The 20872-nt window shown below is 42.2% G+C and overlaps 1 protein-coding gene across 2 annotated transcripts in view; it reads right to left on the bottom strand.

The window, feature by feature from the left end:
* Positions 1–20872, bottom strand: part of LOC122813052 (cholesterol transporter ABCA5-like) — a 2390735-nt gene that overhangs the window by 2112544 nt on the left and 257319 nt on the right. For both annotated transcript variants that reach the window (XM_044085171.1, XM_044085172.1), the window contains exon 3: positions 1285–1489. In XM_044085171.1, the coding sequence (XP_043941106.1) occupies positions 1285–1489 (205 nt within the window). The remainder of the gene's footprint in view (positions 1–1284; positions 1490–20872) is intronic.

The following is a 20872-nucleotide window of genomic DNA, read 5'->3' as shown; positions in this document are numbered from 1 at the left end:
AGATGGAATCAATCTGTACAGGTAGTGATTATAGTTGGGACAGATCCACTTTCAAAAGCTTGTGATGATACCGTTTTGGCGAGAACACCAAGTCCCAACCAAATATTGTGGTGGAAACATTTATAAACAAAAAAGTCACAGTAAAGGATTTGGTGAGAAAATTATACTATTAGGAAAAAATAATCAAGAATGACAAAGATTAAACCACACTGTGAAGTGTGTTGAAACCAGTCAAATTCATACAGTTATCTGTAAAAATTAGTAAAACAATGGTGGATATACATCACATCAACACTCAGGCATTCACCTGGGCACTTATTAGCCCTCAAGTTAAAAAAAGAAGTTAAACTATCACGGCTGTTTATCTGCATTCAAACAGTCAGTTTAAGACTTGATTTATGGAATAAGGCTTCTTGAATGAAGTACACCAAAAATAAAGCAAATCAGTAATGTTGCAAAGCAAGCACAAAATCTTCAATTTGAAAATTTCAGCTCGTCACTCACTAACTCTGGAAGGCTATGTATACTGATGAAAAGGGGCATGAGGTGCTTACTTCTCTATTTGTAATGCAAGACTTGGAAGAACATGGCAGGGGAGGGTTTAAAGCCACAATGTATTGCACACCTTCAAGCACTACTAATTCATTGTAAGTGGCGATATGCAGGTAAAGTAGGAAAAACAAGACATGTTGCAGAACTAGAAACATAGAAGTACAAAACAATGACTGACTACTTTTAGCAGCTATCCTCCAGACAGCTGTTCTGAATGTCTGAACAAATGCTCTCCATCATTCCTTTCCTTCATGTTGGCTATTCTAGTACCAGCAAAACCAACCACATTAAATGAAACGTCTTTGGCTGATGCGGACAACCCACTAAACAGAAGGCATCCTTTCAAAACACCTTGTACACAGGTATATTATCTTAGCCTTAGTACCAGAGTCTAGCATCCAAGACTCAAGCCTGGAAGGCAATGCAAAGGTAAGAACCACTGGAATCTGAAGGATACCAAGGAAAGAAGATTATCAGAGAGTACAAAACATTAATTTCTGCCACAGATTTCCATTCAGAATAGCATTCCACAGTACTCAAACTATGGAAAACCTTTCCTTAAAAAGGTTCATGGTAGAAATATGTACATTCTTGCTCACAGAGTCAGTTATTGTTCACATACTGTACGTCATAATTATACTGTACAAAAATAGAAATGCAAATAACATGCAAAATAGAAGCTTAAAAGCAAAATAATCAGATGAACCAGACAGCAGCAGCAGCATAACATACCTCTTCTAAAGCACTGAGACGACACCTTCTCCATTATGCGCAATGTAGTGTTAGTTACTGGTGTATATCCCACCAAAGACGTCAAAAAAGGACTTTGATCCAAAGACCCTAGTACAGTAGTATTCACTTTACCATATTCTCGCCGTACATTAAGCAAGCTGATTATGACCAACAGGAAAAGCAAAAATAGTGGTGTCAGCACTTCCTGTATACAAAACAAACATAAAATAAGTTACAATACTAGCTTTAAACCCTGTGATCAGCTTACAAGTATTTACTAAAGATTTTAATCAGACTCCTTTCTGGTACCACCTTAAAAAATGTAAGAATGATATATTCATCAGTCCACTAGCCTAACCAAAAATGTACTTTAATTTTCTGATACCACTTATCACTTCAGCAAGCATAAAATATGGAGCTAATCTTGGATATACAGCAGAAAAATAATCTTGGATGGTTCACCCGTCCACTGAAGACGCACAAATATACGCAGAAGCTCACACCTGCAGGTACATTAGAAGACTGTCAAATCGCCTACTGGCAAGTCTTTACAATTTGACACTACGCTAAAGACTATGGCAAAACCACATGCTGACACAGACAGGACATTAAGACTAAGCACAGAAGGCATCCCAGAAATCAATACTACAGAAGCAGCAATTCTAATTATTGCCCCATGGTACCACCCAAATATTGCCCGATGGTAACACTTCATAATTCATATTGTTGTTTACGCATCTGACAATTTGTTTTACTAACATTCCCCTGCACTAATAGTCATTGCTCATTAGCATGTTATCAAAAAACATATCGACCAGGAGTGGTCTACTTCAGCCTACCAAATATACAGTGCAACATGTCACTATGATAAGCATCTAATCTAGCTTAGAAAACTTCTACATTGTTGCTTCCTTTAATGCAGGAGTGTAACTTATTCCAGTGCTGAACTACATGGTCTGGATTCCAGTTTATTATTCTAGGGCTCCTTTTAAGGGTTCTGATTAGGATTTAAGGGCTCTGACTAGAGAACCTTGGTCATGCCTGTGGATGAATGTAGTCTTAAGCATTCACACCCTAAAAAGAACAGGGGCACCCTTAACGAGCCCTAAAAACAAATGGGTCACCCCTAAAGTATTGCTATGTTAATGAAATAATGAAGAAACAAGCCAAGGCACTGCAACCTTACTTCACATTTCAACTTCTCCAACTACCTTAATTTTCAGTAAACTTTCTTGTATTCTTTCAGTCTTAACTATTTGTTTTTATGAAAAGTGGTTTCATAAGAGGCTACCAGAATCAAGTTCTGAGCTTATTAAACTATAAAACAGTGCGATTAGTACTTCAGAGCTTAAATGAAAAAGTTATGTACTCACCATAATATCCCGTGTGTGTTGCCCATCTCGCCTTCATTCTTAGCAGGTCAGGTTCGGATACGATCCTCTGATCCGACTCGGCCTTGTACACCAGCTCGAGGTCATCCACTAGCTCATGGCTATCCCCTATCCCATCATGCACTAGGAGAGCTCCCCAGATCTTGCTTGCAGCTATACAAAGGAATTCCAAATAAGGACAGCTTAATACTTAATAGAGCAATCAAGAAGGTCAGAGAACACTAGTAGACAATTGTATCAATCGGTCTTCCAGAAGCAAAAGGCTGGGGGAAGGAAGGTGGGATGCAGGAATGAAGGTGAGATGGACAACGCAGATGGAACATTATGGTGAGTACATAACTTTATGTGATGTTGTCCTATCTTGCCTTCATTCTGTAGCAGGTTGTGACAGCGTCCCTAGCACCATCTTTCTTGGGTGGCTCAAGGGAAAATATTCTTCATAACTGTGGAACCAAAGAAGGCCCTGTGTTCCTGGAGGCCAAATTGACTTTGTAATGAGTGATAAAGGTATGTGGTCTAGCCCATGGGTATCAATAGACAGTTTAGCCCGAAAGGCGGAAGAGGTTGCAATTGCCCTTATAGAATGACCTTTTATTTTATGAGAAAGATCTTTGTTTTGATATTTGTAAACGAAGGTCATACAATCTGAGAGCCATTTTGAAAGTGTCACTTTAGAAACTTTTCCTTGAATCTGAAAAAGGATACAAATAGTTGGTAAGATTTCCTGAAGTCCTTTGTCCTATGTAAGTAGAAGCGTAATTGTCTATGTGCAGCTAGTTGGTGCAGCATATATTCTGCCTTATTCTCATAGTTGGGGAAAACCACTGACAGCTCTATGGATGGGTTTAAATTAAATTAGAGTCTGAACACACTGGAGGGGTTTGTTCGCAAGGATATTCTGTCTCTGTGGAAAATCATGTATGGGGGCTTTATTGACAAGGCTTGCAGCTCTAACACCTTTCTAAGCAGGAATAATAACTATCAAAAAAATAGTTTTCCAAGACAAAAATTTGAGATCGCAGGATGATGTTGGCTCAAATGGGGGGACTAAATGGGATAAGACAAAATTTAAGTCCCATGGTGCTGGAGGGTCTAATAGGTAGTCTTAATAAAAATATACCTTTAAGAAAGGCCGTTGCATAGTCTGTGTGACATAATACTGAGGCCTGATCCACCTAAATGGAAATTGGAGATAGCTGCTAACTGAACTTGAATAGTAGCTGGAGCTGTGCCTTCATTGAATAGTTTTGCCAAGAATTCTAGAATGCAAGCTACTGGGGCAGAAAAAGGATCAATGTGATTATCTGAAGCTCGAAGAAAATCTTTTCCATTTGTTTGTACAAGTCTTTCTCGTTGAGGCCTTATGAGAAGAAATAAGGATTTGTTTTACTGAAGAAGAAAGGTTAGGGGAGCAAGGCTATGGTTGAAAATCGGAGCAGCCAAGCTGTCAACTTGAGGGACTGAAGAGAGGGATGGAGTGTTCCAGTTGCATTAGTCAGAAGGTCCAGAACTGGGTCCAAAATCCAAGGCTCCTCCTGAAGATGAGGCCACAGGAAGGAGAATCAGATTTGATAAGGCCAGTATGGGGCAATGAGTATCAAGTCACTTCCCAAGTAATTCACTTTCTGAAGAACTTTGGGCATCAATGGAAAGGAAGGAAAAGTGTAGGAGACCAGAGGGCCAATCATGTACAAGTGCACCTCTTGATGACTCCCCCAGAGGGGAGATAAGGGCAAGGTAGCTGCCGCATTTGGCATTCACGGATGTGGCAAAAAAGTCACAGCAAGGCTGGCCCCATTTGCGGAAAGTCTTTTCCACTACTTCCTGTTTTAGGGACCACTCTTGAGGCATCAGAATCGCTCTGCTGAGTCCGACTGCTATTACGTTTGGATTTCCCCAGGATGTGCATTGCTATCAAAAAGCGTTGGGAGAAGGTTGCCTACTGCCATACTCTCAGGGCCTCCCGACAAAGGGGGTAAGATCTGATTCCTCCTTGTTTATGTACTATACAACTGACTTGGTGTTTGTCTGTACTGCAATAGTTCCAAAGTGGAAGTGAGTCCCGGAATGCTCTCATCTCTAGGACAATGATGTGCAAATGGGCCTCGTGATCCTGCCAGGTGCCTTGGACCGCCTTTCCCAGATAATGCACCCTCCCCCCATCTGAGAAGCGTCAGTGGTCACTATGGCTAATGGTTGGGGAAATACAAAGGGTCAACCTAGCATCACCTGAATGGAGTAAAACCACAAACAAAGGTGTTTTTTGCAAGATTCCATTACCAATATTTTGTGGGACATAGGTAGTTCCTGCATTGACTACTGAGTGGACAGTAGACACTGGAGAAATCTCATGTGCAGATGTGTTAATGAGATCAAGGTTATTGCTACTGCCATGGTCCCCAAGACTTAGGATTGTCCTTGCTTGAGCCCTTTTCTTGGACAGAAGATTGAAGGCCTGATGTGGTAGAAGTTGCACCCTTTCTGGGGGGAGTTTGGCCATCATCTTTGTTGCATCGAGTTCTGCTCCTATAAAAATGATACTCTGACAGGGCAGCAAGGCAGATTTTTCATAGTTTATTGTGATCCCTAATTGACAGCAGAGATGCAAGGTGTAGTCTCTCGCTTTTGTTAGTAGATGCTCGGTGGCGGCAGTTAGGAGCCAGTCTAGGTATGGAAACACTGAATCTTAGGCGTTTCAAGTGAGCCGCAACTACTGCCATACACTTGGTGAACACTCTGGGGACTGCAGTGAGACCAAAAGGCAAAGACCAAAACTGGTAATGGCTGGCTCCCAGCCGAAAGCGGAGGTGTCTCCTGGATTGTCTGTCCATTTTTATGTCGTAGTACGCATCCTGGAGGTCTATCGAGCACATCCAATTGTTCTGTCCCAAGAACGGGAGTATTGGCTGTAGTGTTATCATCAGGAACTTGGACTTTCTTAGAAACTTGTTTAGGATGCCGAGATCCAGAATTGGTCTCCAGTCCCCAGTCCCATTTTCTTTGGAAATAAAAAGATCCTTGAGTAAGTTCCGGATTCTCTCTGGTCTGTGGGGACTATTTGGATGACTCTTGTCTACCAACTTTTGAATTTCTAAAATTGCCTGTTCCCTTTAACTGGGTGAGACATTCGGGATTTTTTATGTTTGGGAGGGGGAAGGAAAAGGGTATGGAGTAACCACTGGATATGATGCTTTGTACCCACTTGTCATTTGTTATGGTCATCCAGGCTTTTAGGAACAAAGATAAGCAGCACCAGACTGCCTTCAGAGATGGAAAGGCAAGCCTCCATTCAGAAGCGCTGAAAGGGCTTACAAAAGAAAGATTCCCAGTCGCCCTGATTCTGTGGACCCCCTCTGCCGCATGGTCAGAGTCTTCCATTACCACTTCCCCTTCTGCCCCTGGGGGGAAGAATCACCACGAGTGTCTTGGAAAATGTACAGTTGTGTACACCTACCATACATGTAGATGTTAAAGTGTATTCACTGTTGCAGTCATCGCACTTGAGTTATCTGCCTGCAGGTAGCCCTCAGTCGGCCCGAATACCAGCGACTTAGTATTTCTGCGTCGGTTGCTGTCACTTTAGGACAGACGTCAGGAGTATAAAAACAGGCAGCAGACACTATTACATCAGTTTTTCTTGTCCCAAATGTCAAGAGCCCCCAAATAAGGAGCTAAGTTATGGTGGAAAAAAACACCACCAGTAAAAAGTAAATACCAATAGCCCTGTAAGGGGTGAGTACGAGAATTAGTGAAGGAGAGAGAGAGAGAGACAAGGGGGCTGGAGGGTGGGAAACCAGGACTGCAACAATGAATACAATCGAACATCTACATTTATGGTAAGTGTACACAACTGTACTATGTTCTTCGTGTTTCACTGTTGCAGTCATCACACTTGGGTTGATTCCCAAAGCTGAAGAATGGGTGGAGGCTGTCAAGAAGTGTTGGGGCTGGCTAGTATGCCCTGCTGGACTGCTGTTGCGAAACCCGCACTGGATTTGGAAGAGATAGGCAGGTGGTAATACTTGGTGAAGGTGTGAACAGAACTCCAGTAGCAGCTTCCAGAATGTCCCTGGTAGGGACTCCCCTGAGGAATGCTGTAGAGGTTGAAGTTGCCCTAATGGAATGCGTTCTGACCTCCAGAGGGGATGGTTTCCCATTGTGTTTTTAACAAAAATGGATAAAGTGCGCTATCCATTTGGAGATTGTTTGTTTGGATATGGCCTTGCCCTCTGCCCCTGGTGCAAAGCTGACTAGTAATTGGTCAGATTTTCTGGAGGGCTTAGTCCTATCTAGGTAGAATCTGAGCTGTCTGTGCACATCTAAAGAGGGCAGGATCCTTTCCCCCTTATTTTGAGGATTAGGAAAAAGGAGGGCAAATGAATAGATTGGTTGAGAGCCACACTGGACACCACCACTTTAGGCATAAAAGTCGGGTTAGTCCTGAGAGAGACCCTGTCAGCATGAAAAATAATGAAGGGTTCCACAGCCATAAGTGCTTGAAGCTCAGATACTCTTCTAGCTGAAATGGTCAGAAGCAAAGCGGTTTTCCAAGAGAGGAATTTTAACTCTGCTGATGCTGCAGGCTCAAGGGGGGGGGGGGGTAGCGTGAGCTTTTCCAGCACAAAGTTAAGGTACCAAGCAGGGGTGGGGGCTGCTCTTGGTGGCCTTAAGTTGTTGTCCCCTCTCAGGAACTGTTTGAGAGGGTGAGAGAAGAGAGGTGGCTCAGTGCTCTAATGAGCAGAGATGGCAAAGGAATGGATCTTAATGGAAGAGAAGGATAGGCCTCTGTGGAGTAGATCTGCTAGGTAATCCAGGATGAGATGCAAGGAGGGCTGTGCTGTGTCCGCTCCTTTAGAGAGTGACTCCAAGAACAATACCTTTTCCATTTAGCATAGGATTGCTTTGTACTGGGTCTTCTGGCTTCACGAATTATGTCCAGCACCTGCTTGCTTAGGCTGGCCACAGAACTCAAGGAATAAGCCAGGCTGCAAGGTTCAGGGTTTGCAGGTGCGGATGCAAGATTTGTCCTTCCTGATGAGTGAGAAGGGTTGGAATCTGGGGTAGGTGCCATGGTGGTACCAGTGACTGCGCAGTAGTGGGTACCAGTGTTGGCGTGGCCAGTCGGGGACAATCAGGATTGCCCTTGGTCTTTCCTGTCTTATCTTGAGTAATACTCTTGTAAGAAGAGGCAGAGGAGGAAATGCATGGACAGAGGTTTACCCACTGGAAGGATAGGGCATCCACTTTCCAGGCCTTGCTGTGACGTGCCTTGGTGCAGAATTTGCACAGCTGGTGATTGTAGTGGGAGGCAAATGGATCCACCATCTAGGTACCCCATTTCTGGTTTAGAAAACTGAAGGTGTTGAGGTCTAATTGCCACTCGTGTAGGTCTAGGAGATTTCTGCTCAAGTCATCTGCCAGAGAGTTTTGTTTGCCTGGCAGAAATTGAGCTTGCAGGTGAATATGCATAGCCAATTGTTAGAAAAATATGTATTAATGTGTGTATGCTTAATGCCAATTAATAATCAAATGAATTAATATGCTTTTCATTCTATTTTTCATGCACTGTGTTATATAAATTGAGTTTCATATGAGACTGAAAAATATGCTTTTTGAAAACTGCAGTATGCTTTCTGAAACTTGCAAGATGCCCTCTGACCTAGTAACTGCTAGCACAGCAATATTCATGTTTATGCCTTTTGGAAATGTACTTGAGAAGCAGGTGCTTATCTGCTAGGTCAGGAACGAATGAATGAACAATACTATATTCTGCAAATGTAATGATTTTAAACAATCAGCTCTGTTTGAAGCATGAGAACATGTGCAGCTACAGTAGCTTAGAGACAAAGGATTATTAGAGAAATGAACAGTTAGCATTGTGCTTGAATTAGCCATAGTACCTTGAATGGTAACATAACATGTATCTAACTGGTAGTAATCAAGGCAATGTTGTTTTCCTCAGGAAGTTTCACATAAAAATTGATAAATCAGCAGAAATTCATGGGAATGATGGTCAACAGATGATGATGAAAAAGGTGGTAATCTGTTACGTCAGCTTGGTAGGCCATGTCTAGTTAGAGAATGTATAAAAATGAAAGTATTTCCTGTTTCTGGTTAGACAAACTCTGTAATAGCACATTTTTGTCTCCTTGCTGCAAGATTAAAGTGCCTTAACCTGAACCTACCGTGTTTTGATAATTTTTAAAGTATATTTTTCCTTTGACAGTTTGGTCTTTCGAGCCGGATAGTACCTCTCGCTCTAGGCCTAGGTCAGAATTGGGCCCGGTGGCATGCATCCGTACGGAGAGCCAAATTGGCTCTTCTGTTTTGAAAGACCTCCGACTGAATTGTCGTTCGAAAGAGGCCAGCCACTGTTTCTGATCTGGGATTGGAGGATGAGTCAACGATCCGGTGGATGAACTCATGGAGGGTCAGGTAAGGAGGAATTACCTTATTTCTGTTTTAAAATCAGGGACTAGTTACAGAACTGTTTTTGTCAGGAAGGTTTGCATGTGCAGATCAGGGACAAAAAAGGGGTTACTGTTTTGTCATAGATCAGGGAAACAGAATAGGTAGGCAGTTATTCTAGATAAACTGTGAAAAGGTATAGAACTGTGGTACCACGTGATAAGAAGGGTTACGTAACAATTTACAGCTTAGCTAAGGCAACAATGGGAAATCAGTGCACGAAACGTTCCCGAGACCCGCCCCTAACTGAAGATGCGAAATATATGCAACTACAGCGTGCCGACAATGTTAAGTATTATACAAAATGGGTTGATAAGTATAAATTCGATGGTAATTTAGATAAACTCGCACTTATTAAACTTGTCAGGCAACTAAAAACAGACGCAAAAGGTCAATTAAAAAAGCAATGACAATTAGGAGTCCCTCAGGCGCATAGGTGGCTTGAGGAAGCAAATCGCAGGGAACAAAAGATAAAGAATTCAAAAACAATGTTCTTAGACAAAGAAGATAATAACTTGGTAATAGCAACGGCCCCTCCTTCGCCCCCTCCGCTTCCCTTACCAGAATATGAAGCGAGTGGACAAACTGATCAACCTCCGCTATACCCAGCTGTTTCCACAGCATCAAAACCATTTGTCAGGGATCCTATCGAGACAAGGTCTCGACCACGCGACTTGAGAAGGGAGATTGAACTATGTGAAATAAATAGAAAATCACAAGCTATGAGTGAGGAAGAAATATGTCCACTCATAGAAGTACCAAATCCTCAGGCAAGACAGGATCAGACTCTTAGTTTATAGACCGTGGACACCGGAAGATATTTGGAAAGCCACGGAGGGAATTTCCCATCCGAAAGTGAATTTTTGAAAATTTTTAGAAGACTTACAGGGTATGAGATTAAGTTACCATTTGAATGGAGAAGTAGAAAACGTAGTTAGACAAATTGTAGGTCCAGATTGCCACATGATCAGTGGCGACTGGAATCCTCATGACGCACAGCTTAGACCACTCCCACATACTAATGCAGAATTGGATGGCAGAGTGAAAGGTCTGACAAACCAAATCTCTGAAAAGTGGAAGCCTAGGGCTGATTGGACTTGCATTAATCAGTGCATTCAAAAAGAAGGTGAAACAGTTGATAGATATTATGCTAGATTATTAGAGTGTTTTAATAACCACTGCAGAATGCAGATACCAGAAAATCAGAAACAAGATTCCCCATATGAACAACAGCTAAAGAATGCATTCTTGAAAGGTAGTATAGCTCCCATTAGCAGCTTTATTACAAAGCACATGGTAGATCATCGTACGAGCAGATTGCAGCCATTACTCGAATATGCTAGACATGCAGAGAGACATTTTAATAGTAAAAAGAAAAAGAAAACTCAAGTATTTTCAGCAGAAGATGGGTCAGAAGTATTTGTAGTACAAACTGGGAGAAAAGGTAAGAAAAATACCCAGGGAAATAAACAATCTGACAAGCGATCAGAAGATTCTGAAGAAAGGAAGAAAAGAGGTGAATGTTTTAAATGCAGGAAAAAAGGACATTTAGCAAGGGATTGCAGGCTAAATGAGAAGGTGACTACAGAAAATAAAGAGGATGAGGAATGACTATATGATAGTCAGGAATCACTGAATGAAAATAAACAGGAAAAGACAAGTACAAATGTGATAGCAAGGATAGAGGATGTGACAGAAGGGGTAGAGGATGTACATGAATTTGTAGACATTGAAGAAAATGAAATTTTGGACCTAGCCTTATTGAGCCTAGAACTTTACTTAGCAGATACAAAACCGGAAGTGACGCTTCTGGTAGAGGGGAGGGAAGTCAAATTTTTGTGCGACTCAGGGGCCTCATGGACCCTGATACACCCTTCCAAATTACCGGAAGATTCAGAATCACCAGATTATATACTAGTGAAAGCAGCTAATGGACAGCTGTATCAGGAGCCACTCTCCCATGACATAACGATAACCGACCCTGTTTCAGGAATGACCCAGAGAAGTAAAACTGTAGTTTCTGCAAAATGCCCAGAGACTTAATGCAGATATCTGGCATAGCCGTAGTTCCAACCATGCAGGGTATGGAAGCACAGCGACAAATGGATACTTTTGTAGTGCGACCGGAGGGTGAGACATATTATTGGTACAGCCAGGACTTGGTTACGACTGGTCCAGGGGCAGTAACCGAAGAACTGATGAACGTAGCCATCAGTAAATCCCCCTCCCTCGACACTGACAAACAGCATTTGTTGCATTGTACTCTATATTACTGTAATAGACCAGGACCTCTATATTATTGTAATAGACCAGAACCTGATAAAGAATACGAGCAAGAATTGTTTCAGAACCACGCAAACAGACTAGTGTTACGAAACTTGTACTGGGACGCAGAAGGAAACAGTGTAGTAAGCTGTTCATTGCCCCAGGAATTTTTAGCACTTTACAAATCTAATCGATTGCCACATGTTCGCTTAACTAAGAATAGAAATTTGAAATGGGCAGACTTAGGAGAAAAAGTCACAAGGTGGGAGAAACAGACAGAATTAGAACTCTCCGAACAAGGAGTACAGAAACAGAAATTGAATTGGGTAACACAAACACACCCAGCTGTGCACTCACAGGCTAGTGAGAATAGCTGAGTATTACTCTTATTGGAGGAAGAGGAAAAAGCCTTGCAAAACATACCAGAGACTCTCTGGTCAACAGGGAAATCAGATGTAGGACTTATACGAACAGCAGGACCAGTTACTATTACGCCAAAGTCAGCATTTAGACCTCAGAAAAGACGGTATCCCTTGAGAAAGGATGCAGAGATAGGGATCAAACCTATAATAGCAGCCTTACTTAAGGAAGGAGTCTTAATAGAATCTCCTGATTCACCATGTAATACACCCTTATTTCCTGTCAGGAAAGCAAACGGGGAATGGCGTATGGTCCAAGATTTACAAGCTGTAAATAATGCAGTTATACTCAGGGCACCAACGGTGCCAGATCGATCCACACACCTTACTGAATGATTTAAAACCTCAGCAAAAGTATTTTTCTGTGGTAGATATCAGAAATGCATTTTTCTCAATACCGATACACATCGACAGCCAACATTGGTTTGCATTTACCTTTCAGGGGAAACGGTATACATATACGAGATTACCACAGGGATATTGTGAAAGTCCAACAATATTTGCACAAGAAATGGCAAGCAACCTGGCGGGATTTATCCCACCGAAAGGTAGTCAGATTTTACTTTATGTAGACGACATTCTGCTGGCAGCCCCCACCCAGCAAGAATGTAAAGAGGACACCATAGCATTATTACAGTTTTTAGCTACTCAAGGACACAAAGTAAACAAGAACAAACTACAACTCTGGAGAAAACAAGTTAAGTACTTGGGATACGTAATATCCAAAGAAGGCAGAATATTAGGCAAAGATAGAAAAACAGCAATATTACAGGCACCTAGACCAACTACCAAGAAGGAAATTATGTCCTTCCTGGGAACTACTAATTTTTGTCGGAGTTGGATACCAAATTATGCTTTGGAATCTGCTCCACTGGCCAATTTAATATTCAAAAAGCCGATGGCAGCACAGGATTTATTACAATGGACACCAGAAGCAGAAGCAGCTTTCTGCAAGCTGAAACAACTGATAGCATCATCCTTAGTTTTAGGATTACCAAACTATCATAAACAATTTTTTCAAACTGTAGACTGTAAGCAAGGTTATATGACATCAGTATTGACACAGCAGCATGGGGACAAGCAACGCCCCATAGCTTACTATTCATCACAGTTAGACCCAGTGGCGCGGTCCCTGCCCCACTGTGTACAAGCAGTAGTTGCAGCTGTAATGGCAGTGCAGGCTTCGGCCTCAGTAGTGTTATTCCACCCTCTCACATTGAGTGTCTCATGCAGTTGCAATTATTTTACTGCAAGAAAAAGTAGCATATCTTTCTCCTGCTAGACATCTTTCCTGTATGACTATACTGTTGAGCCAACCTCATATGACAATTGAACGATGCACAACTTTGATCCATCAACCTTGCTCCCAACCCCTGCAGATGGCAAACCGCACTGCTGCCTGCAGGAGATTGAGCAAAAGACATTACCCAGACAAGATCTTACAGATGTTCCCTTGGATGATGCCGAGGTGACATACTATGTGGACAGCTCGTGCAGGAGGGGTCCTACAGGACAGATCCTAGTGGGGTATGCAGTTGTTTCTGATACTGAAACTTTAGAAGCAAAATCTTTACCACTCCATTTATCTGCACAAGCAGCAGAACTGATTGCCTTGACAAGGGCATGTACCTTAGCAAAAGTAAGAAAGTGAATATTTATACTGACAGTATGCTTTTTCTACTATACATGTTTTTGCGCAGCAGTGGAAAAATAGAGGAATGATGACATCAACTGGTAAACCAATTAATCAAGCGCAATTCATTTTAGATTTATCAGACTCTATTCAGTTACCTCAAAAAGTAGCTATTTGCAAATGCGTAGCTCATACTAAGCAACAGGATAGGATTTCAAAAGGTAATGCGCGGGCTGATACAGCTGCGAAACAGGCAGCTTCAGCCCCAGAAGCTTTTCTTTTGAGTGAGGAATTACAACCCTCTGAGATTTTAGATTTAGAAATGTTAAAAACAATGCAGACACTTACTACAAATGTAGAAAAACAGAAGTGGATAAAACGAGGAGTAATCCTTGAAAAGGGACTGTACATCTCCAAGGAAAAGAAACCAAATTTGCCATCTAACTTGTTTAGATATGGAGCTTTATTGAGCCATGGGCAGAGCCATGTCTCAACAGGGGGGATGGTATAGTTAGGGAATCGAGTGTTTACAACATATGGATTTACAAATTACACAAAAAAATTTTGCGCAGCATGCCATGTTTGTAACAAGCATTACGCACAAGGGGCATTGAAGCCTAAGCAAGGGAGTTTCCCTACACCACCGTATCAGTTTCATACTATTTGTATGGATTTCATAGAACTGAATAAATGCGAGAATAAAAAGTATTGCGTTATCATTATAGATATGTTTTCCAAATGGGTGGAAGCTTTTCCAACTAAAAAAACAGATGCAGCTACTGTTGCAAAGGTCCTTGTTAAAGAAATTATACCCAGATTTGGCATACCGGAAAAGATTTATAGTGATAACGGTACACATTTCGTGAACCAAACACTACAGCAACTTGGTCGTTATTTTGGAATATCGTTCAAAAATCACTGCGCTTACCACCCCCAATCTGCAGGGTTAGTAGAGAGGCATAATGGGGTGTTGAAAAGTAAGCTTAGGAAGTTGATGAGCGAAACACAAAAGAACTGGGTGCACTGTTTGCCTTTAGCACTGTTGAGAGCATGAGAACTGTTCCAAATGCAAAGGGATTAACCCCTTTTGAAACTTTGTTTGGGAGGGCATATTATACAAATCAGTGGAAACCTATCATGTCTGCAGAGCAAGAGGCTGACAGTTCACTTGCAGGGTATATGGGACGATTTTTGAATAACAAACTTTTGCAGTTAAATTCTGTTTCAGATAAAGAGCAACCGAAATCGGAAGCACCAGTAGCCCCAGGCACCTGGGTCTGGGTGAAGATTGTGAAGCGAAAGAACTGGAGTTCTCCGAAGTGGGCAGGACCGTACCAGGTACTACTGTCGACACCCACTGCAGTCAAGATCGCGGAGCGAGCTTCCTGGATTCATTTGACGCACTCTAAACTGGTTAAGAACTTTGAATTGGACAAAAACTTTGTTACTGTTGTACAACGAGAACATAATGGCCAGGTACAGAGTGAATAGAGACATTGAGCAACCTCAGAAAACTTGTATGATCATTTTAATAACTATACTAACCACACTGTTCTTTATGTTGTGGCCACTCCTTTTTCCTGCCATGAAAGTTGAACTGATTAAACGTAATGAACCAAACAGACTGGCATCCGAACTTCAACACTTATCAGACAATTACACGTGTGTATGCTGAGACTTTTAATGTTTCGAACTGCTGGGTCTGCACGGCCATACCAACAGCATACAGGGGTTTGTTGATGGCTACTATCCCCCTAGGGGTCAATGAGACCTGGGAAAATCTGTTTTTTGACACAGTTGCTATTAAAGCACATGATAAGGTAGCACTGTATTTGCCTGTAACACAAAAAGGAATTGTATGTTTTTACAAAAATGATACCATCCAAATGGGATGGAGTAAGTGTAATGTCACCGTACAGTATGTTATAAAAAAAACAAATGATTTAGGTGGATCTTGTAGTACAGAATATGACTCATTTTTGAAATCTATGCATAAGACTCTTGATCAGGTACAAAATAATCCTGTACTTTTCAAACAGTTATCTGTAATAGATAGGGCAATGTTTCATGCAGGGCAGTCATTTCATAACAAAGTAACAACTAAAGTAGAGGACTGTTATTTTGTGTGTGGTAAAAAAGCATATAGATGGTTACCTGAGAATTGGTCTGGCAGTTGTTTTTTGGGGTACCTGGTCCTGGCCATCCGACACACTGCAGTTTTGCCTCAGGGAAATATTTGAAATACCCGAGATGTGACCAAAAAGACTGTTAAGAAACCTGAGAATCCAGTGGGACAGATCGAAGTGGGCTGGAAAGACCATCGTAATGTGGCCATGACCAAACCAGGCCCAAACCCTCTGACAGACTTTTTCCAGAATGTATTTGGGGTGTGGGGTTCCATCCTAATGAACATGTTGATTGTCATTGGGGTAGGATTACTCCTAATAGGAGTTTGTGTTTGTTGTGGAATCCCCTGCATGAAGAAATTAATCAAATAATTCATAGATATATCAGTATCTGAGACTATGTATCAAAGTACTGAATTTGAAGAGCTGCTAGAATGCGAAACACTTTCATAAAAGTTTAAACTGAATGACTTTCTTAACTGCAAACCCTGATTGGAAGAGGTTAGGAAAAGAAGCAAACTGTTTTATTCTTTTTTGAAAACCTAATTAAAAAGTATTAACAGGAGGGAAATGTTAGAAAAATATGTATTAATGTGTGTATGCTTAATGCCAATTAATAATCAAATGAATTAATACGCTTTTCATTCTATTTTTCATGCACTGTGTTATATAAATGGAGTTTCATATGAGACTGAAAAAGATGCTTTTTGAAAACTGCAGTATGCTTTTTGAAACTTGCAAGATGCCCTCTGACCTAGTAACTGCTAGCACAGCAATATTCATGTTTATGCCTTTTGGAAATGTACTTGAGAAGCAGGTGCTTATCTGCTAGGTCAGAAACGAATGAATGAATGAACAATACTATATTCTGTAAATGTAATGATTTTAAACAATCAGCTCTGTTCGAAGCATGAGAACATGTGCAGCTGCAGTAGCTTAGAAATAAAGTAGACAAAGGATTATTAGAGAAATGAACCGTTAGCATTGTGCTTGAATTAGCCATAGTACCTTGAATGGTAACATAACATGCATCTAACTGGTAGTAATCAAGGCCATGTTGTTTTCCTCAGGAAGTTTCACATAAAATTGATAAATCAGCAGAAATTCATGGGAATGATGGTCAACAGATGATGATGAAAACGGTGGTAATCTGTTACGTCAGCTTGGTAGGCCATGTCTAGTTAGAGAATGTATAAAAATGAAAGTATTTCCTGTTTCTAGTTAGACAAACTCTAATAGCACGTTTTTGTCTCCTTGCTGCAAGATTAAAGTGCCTTAACTTGAACCTACCGTGTTTTGATAATTTTTAAAGTATATTTTTCCTTTGACACCAATGCAGTGTTCCACATGTTCAAGGCTATCCTGCATAGTGGGTAAGAGTGGGTTCCCCTGCTTGTTGATGTACCACATCATTGTGGTGCTGTCGGTTTTTATTAGAAGGGGCCCTGGTGAGGGAAGGGATCTGAAAGCTGTCAAAGCATGCTGAACAGCAAGCATCTCTTTTTGGTTGATGTGCAGATGAATTTGGTTCGGGCTCCCCAGGCACAGTCTGATGCATCTGTGGTTGGGGTCTGGGTGGAGTGGGGTTGTGTAAAGGGAAGTCCCTTGTTGTGGTTGCATGCTGCTGCCCACCAAAAAACTCTGTCCTCAGACAAAGTATGATGGTTTCCATGTCCTGAGAATGTTGGCACCAAAGACTTAAGTACCACTGAAGTTTCCTCATGCAGTCTGGCATATGGAATTAGTAGAATGCAGGAGGCCATGAACCCTGGAACCTGCATGATTTTCTTTGCAGATAACTGGGTTCCGGTGGCCATTTGAGTGAAGTAGCCTGTCAGATAGGCTTGTTTTTCTAGCGTAAGGAATGCCATCTGGGATGCTGTGTCCAAGCTTGCTCCCACGAATACAATCTTTTGACTGGGGACTAGTTTTGATTTTTTTTCATTGATAGTGTATCCCATGGAGTTTAGAAAGTCCTTTACAAATGTCATGTGCTGCAGCAGCTTTTACTGACTGTCTGCCTGAATCAGGCAATCATCCAAGTAAGGGTATATTTGAATCTTTGCCTACAATAGGCAATGGCTGGAGCCAGGCATTCTGTGAAGACTCTGGGAGCAGTGGATAAGCCAAAGAGAAGTGCAGTGAACCAATAATACATAGATCCTGCCCTGAAACAGATATTTCCTGCATGAGTCCCTGACATGAATGTGCAGATCGGCTTCCTTTAGGTCTAGGGTGGCTAACCAGGCATCTTTGGACAGCACATGGAGAAGCTGCTGCAGGGTGAGCATTCTGAATTTTGGTACCACCAGGAAGGTGTTCAAAATGGATAGATCTAAGATTGGGTGCCAGGTGCCCTCTTTTCTGGGTACCAGAAAAAGTCTGGAATAAAAACCTTGGCCTGTCTGTTCTGCAGGAACAGGGTGAATTGCCCTTATGGGGAGCAGGGATTAAACTTGGTTTTGTGCCTCTGCCCACTGGTTTGGAGAAAGATCTGGGAACCTTTTGGGGTTGGCAGCATGGGGAAATAAAATCTGTATCCCTGGGATACTATGTTGAGGACCCATCAGTCATTGGTGATGGAGTTCCAGATTTTTGCACAATGGGCAAGTTTTCCTCCTAGAAGCACGGGCAATGAGGAGTCATTGTGAATTATTTCCGTAAGGGGATGTCTTAGCACTCCCTGTTTTAGAAGTGGAGGTACTCCATTGCTTAGATCTCTGCATACTCTGATACTGTAATTTGGGGGGGGGTCTGTTTCCCCTGGGTCTAGTGGTCTAGTTTGAGATGGCCTTGAGGGGGCTGGAAACTACCAATGTTGAGGGGCAATGCCTACTGAATCTTTGAGATTGCACTTGCAAAAAATCTTTGACTGTCTGCATAGACTTGGCCTTTTCTTCCATCTTTTTTAAAATCTCTTCTGCTCTGGTGCCACACAGATTGTCCTTGTTCAAAGAAGCGTCCAGTAATTTTGATTTGACATGGTCTGGCAAGGTCTGCTCCTTAAGCCAAGCATGTCTTCCAAGTACAGAACCTGTGACTGCTGCCCTGCAAGACGCTTCGAGGGCGTCAAACCCACATTGCAGGGTATGCTTGCTGACTTGGCTTAAAGAATTACAGGAGCTTATGCATTCTGAATTTTCTGCACAGTCAGGAAAGGTAGATCATTTTTGCTTAAGTTCCATAGTATGTTGCTGGTATTTCAGCATGTGGAACTGGCAATTCAATGCTCTAATGGCGAGAGTTGCAGGTGTATACTTTTTTACCCCATCTGTCTAAAGCTCGGGAATCCCTGTCCGAAGGGGTGGGATTCTTAGCTGTAGTTGCTTTTATTCCTTTAGGTCCTTGGGAGATCTCCGGGTCAGCAGTAGGATTTTTGTAAAGAAATTTGAGAGTCAGTGACTCTACAGTACCTGTCTGGTTTCCTAGGACCAGGGGGTAAAGTATCAGGCTAGATTCCATAAAGACATCATCCACAATATCCAGAACAGGAAGGATAGCTAAGAGTCTGTACTGTAGAAAAATCTAAAAATCCAACCCCCCCCACCCCCACCACACCCAAGTCTCTTTTTGGACTGAGGATAATCCTGGCATTCCCAGTGGAAATGCTCTCTCAAAGTACGTAGGGTTTCACCAAAAGAAAAATTATCTGGAGGGGAGGCAGAGGGAATGGATTCCTCTGCATCTGAATCCTCAGGCAGATAAATGCAAGTCTTCATATTCAGAAACCACAGAGTTGGACTCTTGGTCAGTTAAAGCTGCTAGGGACGGGTCTCTTTCTCTTAGCAGGGGAAGTCTGACTTCCCCTAATCAGCATGATCAGGTCTTCTGCCATTTTAAGCATTTGAGACTGTGGCAAGGAAGCAGGCGCTAGAGCTTGGGTCGTCGTTTTTTTAGGCATAGCTCGTACTTTTGGCCTTCGAAACTCGGTAGTTTTAAAAAACTGAAGATGCGAAAGAAGTAGTCTGTGTCAATCGGAAATGCAAAGAACTTCCACGGAAGCCGGAGCCTGCACAGCAGCTCTGGACCCATCCAAGGTAGAGACATCCACAGGTTCCATAGTGAAAGAAGTTTTGCGGCATACTGGACTCCGAATGAGTCTCAGTAGCGGCCTGCAAATCCATCGAAGTGGGCATCAGGGGCTGCAAAAGTAACTCGCTGAGTACTGGTGAACTGGCGACTAGCTTAACGGAAGCATCGGCAGTTTTGGACCTGTGCGGTCTTGTCTTTATCCTTGCGTTTGTTCGGAAAAAAATCTGTAGGCGGGTGGCTTACCTGTGTCATTTCGGAATATGGGAGATATAGAACGAAATTAGCTACAATAAGGGCCCAATGACGAATAGTTTGGGCATTGAACAAAGCAGAAAACTGACATCGAGGTACGTCGTGGTCTGGGCCTAAACAGGAGATGCAGTAAGAATGGAAATCTCGGTGTGGTATTTGCTTTTAACAGGCGAGGCAATTGTTAACTTTTTCGGACATCGGTTAGAGCAGGAAAAAAGGATCCCCAATGGGGTACTTAGCTTTAAAAGACTTCAGGATGATTCAATTTGGAAAGAAAATCCTGAAGCGACAGAACCAACGCAGAAATGCTAAATCTCTGGTATTCGGGCCGACTGAGGGCTACCTGCAAGCAGACAACCGTGTGAGGACTGCAGCAGTGAAATACGAAGAACATCTCTTGAGATTTTCGAAACCACATCTTTCCACTACCTTTCTGACCTTTGATGTAAGGTCTGGTAGGTAGGGAACAACAGACTCCTGCAGCAGAGAGTCTTTACTTCCTGTTAACACCTGGTTAGCGTGTCCTTGACTTTAGGCCCGAACAAGGACAAGCCATCAAATGGGGCATTCACAAAGGAAGATTTAAATGGTTCTGCAAAGCCACACAAGCATATGCAACAATGTCTCAAGGAAATTCCTGAAACCGCTGCTCTGCCCGCTCCCATCTGCTGCAAAAGTGTGATGAAGGAGTTGACCTCTGAATTTAAGGTAGAGAGCCAAGAAAACTTTTTGACACCCTTTCAGCTACTCAGCCTTGGAGAGCCATCACCTAGCTCTTTCAGGAGATCTCTCTGTAATCTTGTGAAATGAGTCAGGTAATTAGGCAACCTAAGAGCAAAAGACGCTGAAGAAAAAATGAGCTTTCCACATCTGTCCATCTTGTGAGACTCCTTGTTCGGTGGATGGACAAAAAAGACATCTCTGAAACTTGCTATGGTGGTGGCAGCAGCCACCAGGAAGGATCTACTGGGACTCCCTTTGTTAGGAAATTTTTGGCCAATG

This window comes from Protopterus annectens, chromosome 10.part0 (assembly GCF_019279795.1).
Source record: "Protopterus annectens isolate FY-2018-M chromosome 10.part0, PAN1.0, whole genome shotgun sequence".
Lineage (NCBI taxonomy): Eukaryota > Metazoa > Chordata > Ceratodontiformes > Protopteridae > Protopterus > Protopterus annectens.
The sequence above is the reverse complement of the archived record's forward strand: the minus strand, read 5'-3'. Positions and strand labels throughout refer to the sequence as shown.